At 36.0% G+C, this 13,036-nt stretch overlaps 1 protein-coding gene across 1 annotated transcript in view; it reads right to left on the bottom strand.

Moving 5' to 3' along the window:
* Positions 1 to 13,036, bottom strand: part of arhgef39 (Rho guanine nucleotide exchange factor (GEF) 39) — a 34,741-nt gene that overhangs the window by 11,517 nt on the left and 10,188 nt on the right. The window contains 2 exon segments of the mRNA XM_052555028.1: positions 2,822 to 2,826; positions 2,955 to 3,025. Of these exon segments, the coding sequence (XP_052410988.1) occupies positions 2,822 to 2,826; positions 2,955 to 3,025 (76 nt within the window).

The raw sequence follows: 13,036 nt of genomic DNA, 5'->3' as shown, positions 1-13,036 counted from the left end.
GGACGCAATTTGCACTGCTCTTGGTAGATTGCGATGGTCATTATGGAAATTAGATGTTATGCCTTTGCACCTTGTCAGTAAATAACCTGCAGAAATGTCCCTCCTATCGGCACTTTAGCAGAATTGCGCTTTAACGCTAATTTGCCATTTATTAATTCTGGGCCTAAAATTCCTCCATATGCCAAGCACACAATGAAAGACCAAAGCATGTCACACTGTGTACATTTAAAGATACAGTTTATTAAATTTTCTGTCATGTTAATAAACACTTCACTTGACTAACTGCAGATTAGGTGCAGCAATTACGATATCACTGTTATGTGCTTGGAGGAAACGGTATTCGAAAAAACTAAAACTTCCACTTCACAATGCATCACTCTCCTTTTCCACTCTTTTGGTGCTAATTAATTGTCTGTCACTCACTGCAGCTCTCAGGTTAGTCAGGACACCTGAAACCAAATTTCTAACCATGTTTTGACATCAAAATTGGCAAGCTTCAGTACTGTGTTTTTGGCATTACTCGTATTCTCTAGTATTTTTTCAGAGATACATTGAGTACATGTTCAATTGCATTTTTTTGTGTGTACTAATGGCATTAATCTAATGATTTATTGTTAATAATAACAACATATGCACTTCTTTGTAGAGTGTTAAATCAGTACCATAACTATATAATTTGATGGTTCCAAAAAAAAAAAAAAAAAATACAACAACAAAAAACACAGTTCAATACAGTAATATGAACAAGAGTGTGAGCTATTTATGCAATTTTGAACTTATTACAGGCATCAAATGAGTAATACAACAGCGTGACACACTAATAAGTGCACACCCATTGGCGTTCATGCATTATGCAAACTACATTATTGCATATGATAATAACAGTTTGTTTTTGGCCTCCACACAATGTTTGATTTTTACCATCAACCCCCTGGAGGAAGACATCCAACTACCACTGATTGGATGAAGACCTTGCCATAGGATGTTGTGCTAGCCAACAAAAGCACAAGGCCTACCATACTTCATCTGAAACTTTTGTATTTCTGTCTGCCTGATAAACACGGTTTCTGTACAAAACAGATTTCTGTGGTTCATTGGTTTATTGGAAGCAAGCTGTGCAACATAAAAGCGTCAAAACGTGATCTAAATAATGCAGAGTGAACTCGTTTTCAGAGTTTCAGATCATACTTTTTCAGTTTGCAACTAAAATGTTTGAGAAAACATTTCACCAATTACCGTGCCTGGAATTCATTAACTAATGTAGACATCATCAACTCATTAAAAAGAAAAAAGAAACACAAACAAGCAGATGGATACTAATTTGAAACCGGGCTTTGGTCTTATTGACTCTAACAATTCAGACAATGAACACAGCGCTCGGGGCGTTTGCCTCACAGTAAAATAATCACAGCATAATTGAGTCGCTTATCTTTAGAACAATTACAAGCAAAACCAAACAAAGTGACTGTTTAGAGATGACTGGGCCTCTCTGTAAGACTCTCAGTCCTTCCCTTTTAAGAAAACCCTCTCTATAATTGTGTTTCAACAGGGCTACGGTTGATGCATTATTAATCCCATCTCATTCCACATTCTACGAACACTTTCTCTCTGTCTTTTTATTTTAGACATTCAGTATGTTTAAACAGAACTCGGTCCGAGGAGTTCTCAAGTGTTAACTTTTTTTAATTAACCTTTGACAGTCTTCGCGAACGAGTCGAGGAGATACTTGGCTGTAGGGAAATGTTGAAGTTAGCAACCCCAAAATGTACACGACTGACGAATGCCACAATTATGATAATTAAAAGAGCTGCGTTTCGACTGCATACGTGAGCATGTGCGATGAGAAACATAAAAAGAGCAGTAAATTTTGGGGGGGGGGGGGGGGGGGGGCGGTGACATCAACACACAAAAAGAAAACTGGAAAACAACAACAAAGCCTCTTGTGAGTTTCACTGCTAGTTTGCTTAATCAGATACAATATAATTTGTCTGGGGTTGTTTTTAAATAATTCCCTTTACAATATGCCTAGGCCGATCGAGGAAACTTTTTCTATTTCTCTCTCTTCCACTCCAAAAAAAAAAAAAAAAAAAAAAAGCTAGCGAGCTTAAAAAGCAGCTCTAATGAGAAGAGGAAGAAGCAATGGAGGGGCAAATCTGGATATGTACCTTCATCTTAGAATCAGGGGCTGTTTTAATTTGTAAGCAAAAGCAGCAAGCAACCAATGAGATTTTAATTGATACACATAAATAATTCCTTGTGTACACAGGCTCTTAAGTCAGATTTGCTGTTTATTTGACGATAGAAATGAGTCATTATCGGGGCTTCTGTTGATGCCGGAGATTTTATTTATTTATATTTCGCATGGTTGATATCCTCTGATCTGGTCCCTATTAATTATGTCAAAATCCACATCGAGAATTTAGACTCACGTTAAGCTTTGCCGTACTTTCATCCTCGGCGAGCAAAGCCACCCGGTGACAATAACAACGTGTGCGTGCTACAACAGGGGCCCAGAGTTGTTCTTTGTCACCCTTACAAAGACAAGGGAGGCTGTCTTTTTCGGCTGCCAGCTTAAAAACTTTTTTCCCTTTAAGACGCGGGTTTGTTTTGGCACCATATGAAACGATTTCAGCATTTGCACCTTCTTCAACAGGCCATGGTATCCTCCGCAATGCTTATCTCTGCAAAGCACCTCATCATCACAAACACGTTGAGTGATCTCTTTTTAGGTTGCTCTGTAAGTGACAAACTAGAGTGGAAAGCAAATTTGACAAGCATAACAAGTGTGACTTTGGGTGAATGTGATTCCGCAGCTTGATACAGATCCTGACAATAAACAGATAATAATAAAAAAAAAATAAAAAAAACAGGCTAAACCCATCAACATTTTTGTCACAGAGCGCTAACAGGATAAGAGAGTGTTTGTCGAATTGCGAGACGGCGGTGCCTCTTACTTGAAAGCCGCTGAAACTCTGGGTTGTCTGGACTGGTGTTCTCTGTCAAGTCCCTCAAGAAATGCTTGTACCTAAAAAAGCAACAAATAAACAAAACACGGCACAGGCTTAATGCAACGTTTCTATAAATACACCCTTTAAGCGCGAGAGAAAACCCATCTCAGGCGTGTCAGGGTAAGCAGGTCGGACAAGTGCTGTCAACGCAAGACGACTTTACTCGCATTAAGATGCGTTTAAGAAAAAAAAGCTTTTCGTTTTGAGAAGAAATAAAGAGCCATTCAGCCTACAAAATTACACTAATGTGCCGCATTTCTGCTTTCTCCGGAACAGATTTTGTGCTATTTTAGCAGCACAGTAAATCTAGACAGAAAAATGAGGATGTACTTCCTTCTGTCCGGGTCACACAAATAAGTGCACAGGGTCAAACTTTACATTCACCTTGGTTCAGAATTTTTTTTTATATTGATTATTGTGCTATTCTCCCCTGATGACACAAAAAGGTTATAAACGGCTGGGCAAATCAAGGACCCAATTAAGGAAATGACCCCTATTGCAAGGTGAGGGCCAAATTGAGAGAGGAGAAAATTTGGTGGTAATTCATTTCATGTTTCAGGGATGGAGATAAAGATAGAGCGAGTCTTAATGCCAGAGATTACAGTTCACTTAAGCAGAACTCCAGCGACTAGAGACATCAAAGGCCTCTTTCAAATGAGAAGGCTCTCAGAAAAAGTTAGACTCTGTGGTATCGTCGCAATTGGGAATACGATTCTCTACAGTTTTCTGTACTTTGATTGCGGTGGAACTTGAAAAGTTTTTGGAGGGAGTGCATTAGCATTACACAGGTGTATGCAGGCAATTAATGTAGCAATCAAATATGCATTACGGCAAAAACCGTGAAACTAAATATCATATGCATTCATTAGGCGTAATGAAAGTCATTTATTTAATGCTAGAGGCTTGATCAAATTTATTCAAAATAAAAAATACAGACAAAAAAATGGAAAAGGGAATAAAGTAACAGTGTTAGAACATTTTACTTCTATAATGTGATATTAAAATTAAATGGAAACAAAAATACGTTTCTGGCTAATACAGATAAGCCAATGTTTAATTTGTTATAATATATTGTTAAAAGAAAAACAAATATTATAAATATATAAACATAAAAAGCTACTATTATTTATATCTAAGCATCACTGTTAAAATGAACAATTAATACATTTTGAATTAATTTCGGTACTTGCTATAAATTATATTTAACAGTGTTATTGAATTATTAGCTTTAAAAAAAAAGATTTAAGTGAGTAATATAGCGTCAAAATAAATATGTAAAAATAAAAATAAAACACTAGAAATAATTATTATATAATATTATTTACTTTTTACTATAAGTGACCACTAGATAACTCAAAGGCAATGTAAAAAATAAAAAAATGTATAATAAAATAGGAGAAATAAAAAATCCAATATTGGCCGTTACATCATGGATGATACAGTTAAAAATTATATAACTTGTATATATCATGTATCCCTGTATTTAACAAGAATAATATAATAATAATAATAATGGCAAGACTACATCTGTGTACCGGTTAACATTATGTAGTGGCCCGTGTGGTCTAGGTGATGTCACCGAATAAGGAAAGTAATTTTAGAGAAGAGCAAGATATCACATTTTGATACAGTACTTTTTTCTACCAAAAATGATTCACAGTAAGACTGATTTCGACTTCAGAAATACATTTCAGTGCTCACAAAACATTCTCAGCATGTCTGGCACCAAATTCCACATCACGTCCACCATTTCAGATGTTGTCAGATAAACTGGGGCATCTTTAGTCTGTCTTAAACGTCCTCACGACTCCACCACGACGTCTTTCTTTGGTGACTGCCCTGCGGGCTGAAAAGTTAAGCTTGAATATTCCCGCTCCCCAAGAGCTGTGAAAAGCGGCGGAGCAGGGGCCTTTCTAATTGGAGGAATGTGAAGTGAAGATCGTTGCAGCCGTAGTCTCTTTTTCCCTGCGGCCATGTCGAAATTATGTAAACTGGTGGCAGCCGCCAAGACGCCCATGTCACCCATCACCCGTGACAAACACAGAGGGGGGTGGAGGAGCACATCCTTTAAACTCCACTTCTGACGAGAGATTTTAAGAGGGTTGAGACTACAAGGCCAAAGAGAGGGAGAGGAAACGTCTGACTCCTCCTTCTCGGCCCTCCCTCCCTCTCAGGAGTTTAGAGGTGATCTGATAAACAGTTTCAGGCAAAACAGTCAGTTAGAGTACAGGATGTGTATTTATTCACAGCAGGGCTTGTGGGATATCCTGCAAAGCTTCTCGTATTAAAAGCTGAAGCTGAAAAATCCCAGCATGTGCACGCTCATTTATTCAATCATTATTTATAATTATTGTGCCGTATGCAAGCGATAAATGCCCTCATCTGATTACATTTTAGATCCCTGTTCTTATGAAATATATTAAAGATTTAAAGATCTAATATTTAATAAAAAAGAAAAAAAGAAAAAAGGCTGCTGGCTGACTGTACATTATTCAATACTTAGTATGGATTCCCCAATATTAAAATTTTGATATTGATGAGATGAAAATAATAATAATAATAAAAATAATTTAGAAATCATAAATAAATAAATAAATATATTATATTATATTATATATATATATATATATATATATATATATATATATATATATATATATATATATATATATATATTTTTTTTTTTTTTTTTTTTTTTTTTTTTTTTTTTGCAGAACTGAAAAGAACATATTTTAAAGGATGTTAGTAAAAACCTGTTTTGGTTGCCATTGACTTTCACTGTATGAACAAAGAAAAAAACAATAATGAAGACATACAATTATCTATTACCTGGCTAAAAGTAACATGAAACCCCAAAAATGCCATGGAAAAGACATAATGCACAGTCCATCACTGCTGAGGAGATGTCAAATGCTCTGTCACCATCTAAAAGTACTTCTGCCAAATGAGTGCTCCCTTAAACTATTGGTTCAGGAGGGCACGGTGACCTTGGACTTCATTGACAACTGCCATTGATTTCTGTCTGCCAGTGTCTCGCTCTTCGTTCTCCCGGCTTTTTCTATCAGGTCAGGACCCGAACGCATCGGTTAAAGCAGACATATGGGTGCCAGGGCAGTGAAACACTCCCAGCAATCACTTGATTGAGGAAATGAGACTGTTTCCTGTATGAGGACATTACAAGTGGAACTCTGGCAGAGTGGGTTGTGCATATGAGCACATAACACCAGAAATGAACCCATCTTACATCATACATCTTCTCTAGACTTTCCTATATATATGTGACCCCGGACCACAAAACCAGTCTTAAGGGTCCATTTTTTAAATATTAAGATTTCTACATCATCTGTATGCATAAATACGCTTTCCATTGGTGTATTGTTTGTAATGATATGACAATATTTGACTGAGATACAACTACTTACTACTACTACTACTACTACAAAAAAAAAAAAAAAAAAAAAAAACACCATAAAAATCAAATATTCGGAAAAAAAAATCGCTTTTAAAGTTGTCCAAAGGAAGTTCTGAGCATTGCATATTACAAATCAAAAATTAGGTTTTGACATATTTATGGTACATAAAAATATACATAACAAAATATCTTCATGGAACAAGATCTTTACATAATTTCCCGTACAATGTATTGTTGGCTATTGCTTTGCTTTGTGCTCCAGGGTCACACATGATAAAAAGACATTTAATACAATACAATTTTCATATATATGTTATATTTTATATATATTAGATCTCATAAAATCTTTAAAAAATATATAAGATAGATTTAAATCAGCAACTCTCGTCAAAGCTTTGCCTTTTTTTTTCTTTTTAGAAAGTGTAGAATTTAGAAAAAAATTATAAAAACAATGCCTTGGCAAAAAAAAGGAAAAAAATAATTAAATTAGATACATATAAAGTTAAAATAAATTCTTGATCTGATTATCTGCAGATCTTCAGAAGAAGAAAAAAACACCTCTGTGGCCTACAAACAGCCTAAATGAAACCTAACTAAACAGGCTTTCTGAACACGGGAAAAACTAGAGCAGTGGCGTATTACTCATTAGAAATGAAAGAAAAGAGGAAACCAAACAAGCCCCAATTAAGCCTCCTTCTATTAAAAGGCACTTAAAAAGAAAAATAATCTCACTTCTTTTTCTTCTTGTCTCATCTTGTAGTAACAAATACATTACAGGCATTATCAGCCACGAATGCCCTTATTAGAGGCATGGGGGGGCAAGAAATCTAATTAAAGCGGCAGTAACAAAAAGGGAACTGCCTAATGAGCATTATTAAAGCACATTCCAAATAATGTAAACGGAACTCGCTCGTTTAGCTGCCCTGTCCCACTCATTAGTGCGCAGAGCAAAGAGAAGATAACGAGACAATAACGTAATCTGAACCATATTTATAACAGTTCAGATATTCTAATGAAGAGGAGCACTAGAAAACGTCGCTGGCCTAGTTACCGGCGCGGATGCCTTGCCGCGCTAATTCCTTTGTAATATGCCGATGAAACAAGCTTCACGTTTTTATTCTCTTGCTCCTGCCCCCCCGCCGCAGAAGCAGATATGTTGGGTCAGCTGGTAGTTACACGCACATGTCAGCAAAGAGAGGAGAGGGAGGAAAAATCTGTCTAATTATTTGTCTTTAAATACGTGCATTAAGGATTCAAATTCCTAATTAAGAGACAACAGCCACTGTCAGGCTCCTGCATGGGTTATTGAACACGGCGTTGGCTGTTGCATAATTACTGCTCTTTAATGGCTGCAGACGTATGAGCATATTGCCTCTGTAGCCACCAAGATGTCGCCACCGTCTGCAATTAAATTATAACAAATTATAATAACAAAATGCATTCTGTGTTCACAGTACATTGGGATTGGATGACGAATGTGGCTTTTGTCTGAGGTCGGATGTAAGTCACGTAACTTTGGTTTTTGACAGTATTGAGTTGTATGCAAAAATAAAACGTCAGTCATCGTGTCTTTTCAAATACATATATATATATATATATATATATATATATATATATATATATATATATATATATATTTATACTTTCAAATTTCCCACTAATTTTAATTTGTTACTTATAAAAAAAAAAAAAAAAAAAAAAAATTCTGGTATTATCAGCAAAAGTTAAGGAAAAAGGAAAACAACCTTTGGTCTTTTTTTATTTAGTGTGCACACATGGACACAAAACTCAGAAAAAGTACCATTTCAGATTTTCAACTTTAAAATTTCCTATCAATTTCAATGCGTAATTTGCCATATAAAATAAAATAGTAAAAAAATAAATAAATAAAATCTGGTACTATCAGCAAACCTTCAGGAAAAAACAAAACAAACAAACAAAAAAACACCCTTTGCTCTATTTTTACTTTGTTTGCAACTTTGCACACATAGACACAAAACTCTGAGGCTTACAGAAAGAAAATATTTTTTACATTTCCCATTTAATACAGTGTTATTTTTTGTTTATTATAAAATAAAATAAAATAATCTGGATCTATTATCATAAGCAAAACAACAACAAATAGTTCGCACAATTTTATTTTATTTTTTTTAATTACTTGTGATTTCTGTGTGAAAACTGTTTATAGACAACAACAACATGAGGATGACAAAATAATGATGTGATTTTTAATTTCTGCATAAACAATCCCTTTAAAAGTCCTCTGTCAATCATAATACTAACAGTTACAGCATTCTTGAAATAGTAACCCACATACAAGCCATCTTGATTGGATCCAAAGCAAATGTAATAGTTTCCAGTACATTAAAACTGCTAAATGGACTTTCCCTCTGAACTAATACACGCTCAGAAAACATGCTATGCATGCAAACAATAATCTTAATAAACAAAATAAGCTTAGATGTAAACCACCAAAGCAGAGTATGACAAGCACTTAGAGAAGAATTTTACGAGTTTTTCACCACACTTTGACTGTTCCCAAGTGCCTAAACCTAATTAACAAAGCCAAGACATAAAGTAGATTGTCTGATAGCTTCCAAGAATTTCAATAAGTCTTCTCTGCTTGAGAGCCGAGCATTGTACTAAGCAATCACTACCTGAGGTCAACATATCAAGGACGACCAGATGAGGATAATGTTATATTTAGGGGATCAATACCAGTTCTGAGAGTAAATATATTAAATAAAAAGCGCTTTTACAAGACTGAAGAATCCTGTAGTGCTCGTCTTAGTCCTTCAAGTCTCCGGCTGAATCGAAACAAGTGAGCTTTAGCATTACCCATTTGAACCGATCAAAAGAAACGAGGAGGTGAGTTCACCCGGGGTCTTGTCTTAAGACTAAACCACAGATATGGAGGATGTGACCTCGTCTCAATAGCACAGAAACCACGATTAGGAGGACAGCGCTACAAAGCTGCTTTTAAATGAGTTCAATCAACACCTTTGCAAACAAACACAAACGGCGAGAAAACCTCCTGAACTCCTCATTATGTTGCGTTTGAAGCACTGGCTGAATTGAACCCATCTGCTGTGTAAGCACGGGCCCATATAACAGCCCTGACACTATCGGCTACATAATGGCTCAGCTCCATTAACACGAGTCCTCCTCCGCTTTTTGAGGCTCTCTGCATGTAAAAGAGACGCGGCCATGACCTTGTGACCCGCTCCGAGCGACGAGTTCCACCACAAAGCCAAGGATTAACCTCTTATATGGCACTTCTCTACGTCGATGCTGAGGACATACAAATCCATTACAGAGCTGTACAAGTGTGTTAAAACACAGCGTTTTATTACTATTATTAAGGTTTAAACCACCTAGAGCTAATGCTAGACAATCAAATTCACCGTCAGGTATACGGACATGAAGATTTCATATAATCCAAATGCAAACTGGGTTTTACTTTTGAGATGTAATCAGTTACAGTGTAATCTACCATATACTTTACAGTAGAACGCATCTACGAATTTGAAATACCTTTTCCGATTTGTTTTCCATATTTAGACTGAATTTGAATTGAGATAGCAAACAGGAGGCAGAATTAAAGAAATTTCAATTAATGGTCATTTTTTTCAGACACAGACAGATAGAAGAAATGATAGATAGATAGATAGATAGATAGATAGACAGATAGATAGATAGATAGATAGATAGATAGATAGATAGATAGATAGATAGATAGATAGATAGATAGACAAAAAGACAGATATAGATAGACAGATAGACAGACAGACAGACAGATGAAAAATCAATTTTCATACAGTCAGTTTCACTTTCAATTCACTTTTACCATTTAAAATAACTAGTTTTAATGTTTGATTTCACATTCATTGAGACAAAATTGATAGAATTATAATAATGCCATAACACCGAAATAATTATCTGCTTATTGACTTCATTTCTCTGTCTGACGCTTGACAAATTGACCAAAATGTCCATCTGTAGTCAGGAAGACCACAGGGAGAAGACGAGTTGAGAGCCGAGGCACACAACGTGAATCCCATCTCAGCAGCTGCAGTAAATGGCGTTTAATAATAGGAATGATTTTATCCTCCCTCCCAACAGTCCTGCTCCGCGTCTTAAGTAGCCACCATGATCCACACACAGCCAGCCTCGCCATCCATCATCCTCCAGCCCAATAAGTGACAACAATTTCCTCCTAAGTCCCCGTTAGAGGCGGTACTCCTGATTATCTGCACTCTCCGAGAATGGAGCTCTTCTGCCGTGCCACTTAAGATCATCATACAATTACGCGCCCCTCGTGCGTCCTCGCTTTCCGAGAGCGGAGAGGCAGAATCGATGGGGGGACAGTAGGAAACACAGTGATCAGGGCCTGAGAGGATGAGATCAGATCAAGGGCATCTTTGAACATGCTGATTGAGATGTCAGCGCTCGGTAGTTTCGAGGGAAATTAGAGAATATCTCTGTGATAACTGGGTGGAGAAAATTCAGAGTGTGACACAAGGTCCTGTGGTTTGCTGTGGGACAAAAACAGTGAGAAAATACTTTATATTCTTTCTAAAGGCATCTTGTGAATCCGGTGTTAGGTGATCTCATAACAAGTGGTCAGTTCACAAAACAGGTAAAAAAAAAAAAAAAAACTGTTATGTGGTCAAATCATACATATCACATTTAAAAAGCAGAGTGAATGTGACCACACAATTCAACAAAATATAAAAAAAATACTGTACACTACTGTTTAAATGTTTGGAGTCTTTAAGATTTCGTAAAATATTCGGAAAGAAGTGACTAGATCAGCAAGGCTGCATTTATTTGATAAAAAATTCTACAAAAACAGTAATGTTGTGAAATATTACAATTTAAAACAACTGTTCTTATTTAAATAATTTTAACTGTTATTTATTCCCGTGAGGTCAAAGCTAAATTTTCCGCAGCCATTCATCTGCAAATCATTCTAATATGCTGATTTTGTGCACTTTTCTCTTTATTATCGATGCTAAAACCAGCTGTGCCGCTTAAGTTTTTTGTGGAAACGGTAATGCGTCTTTTCAGCATTCTTGGACAAATAGAAAGTTCAAAAGAACAACCTTATATGAAATAAAAACTTAACTTTATTTAACAATTTCTACTCTTCTTTTAACACTGTCCTTACTACCTTAAATGTGTAACCTGCGTTGATGTCTATGGAGGATCAGAAAGTTCTCGGATTTCATCAAAAATTTCTTAATTCGTGTTATGAAGATAAACAAAAAGGTTTAATTTCAATTCTGTCCATAAAGTCTATGCAAGTGGTTTAATTTTTAAAATACTACATGTTGGTGTTAATGTTTATAAATTCTTATTTCCTTTATAAAATATTGGTCAAAGGCCACTAAAGTAAAAAGTAAAAGTAAAATCCCGATCAAATCACCTAAATACACAGGGATACTCAAAAGACACATAAAGAGGGCCTGTGTAAACAAACAGAATTATAATTTTGCATATGATAAAAACCAATGAAACCTATGACAGGTGGGCGCTAGCTGAGGAACGTTCTTATAAATAATAAATATAAAGACATAATTATCGTCATAGCAAGAATGACATTGTGTTTGTCTTCTTTCATGTTGGAAACCACATTTAATAAGTAGGAGTGACATAAAAGCCTAATTAAGATGGACTCGAGCAGCTTGATAAAGGAATGCCATGTAATTTTTGCTGGCTCTTAAGCATGTTCTAGTTCATTTCGCACCCTGTTACACTAATTAACGGCTGAGACCACGACCGCGTGAAATTACAGCCAACAAAATCGGCGGCTTAACAAAAGGGATTTTGACAGTTGTTGGGCAGTCTGAAGGCAGGTGTGAGCACGACATCAAACAATAATTACGTCTGTCATTGAGAGGCTCGGTGCGCGCCGTGCACTGACTCCTCCAAAGCTAAGAAATACGGATGGAGAATTCAAGCATGAAAACCATAACCCGGTGGTGACAGCTTTCTGTTATCATGCCATCAAATGATTCCCAAAATCCGTCTTTAAAGTAAATCCACAAAAAATGTGAAGTTGTAGAGTGATTTGACAGCTGAGCAGAAGACTGTGAAGTAGACTGGCCTGTGTCAGAAGACACTGATGCATAACCAAAACGCTTTACATTCCCATCAAGAACTGACTGCATTTCAATGCTGCCAACGTGTTGATGCTGTCGATCCCGTAATCTCTTCACCAAAGCAGATGGTTTAAACTTTAAATACACAAAAAACATCCGCTGACCAATCCATCTCATTTACTTGAAAATTCAATGGCTGAGGTACTCTGACATTTATTGAGATTAGAAGAAAACTTTGCACGTCAAATGCAATAAGTGGTTGAGGAGTCCATTAAACAGCACAAAATCAAAACATATTTAGGGGAAGTGTGTCATTTATGCACCGCTACCATCACCAAATGGATAAATTAAGTAGAAATATATATAAAATAGAAGTTTTTCACAAACACTCATGTCTACGACTACAAAACTAAGACATGCTATGAACTGATTCTCCTTTTCGGGTAGGAATGCACCAATATAATAATTATTTTCCATAACAATAAGCTGATAAATATTTTTTCATGTTATAG

This window comes from Carassius gibelio, chromosome B4 (assembly GCF_023724105.1).
Source record: "Carassius gibelio isolate Cgi1373 ecotype wild population from Czech Republic chromosome B4, carGib1.2-hapl.c, whole genome shotgun sequence".
NCBI lineage: Eukaryota > Metazoa > Chordata > Actinopteri > Cypriniformes > Cyprinidae > Carassius > Carassius gibelio.
The sequence above is the reverse complement of the archived record's forward strand: the minus strand, read 5'-3'. Positions and strand labels throughout refer to the sequence as shown.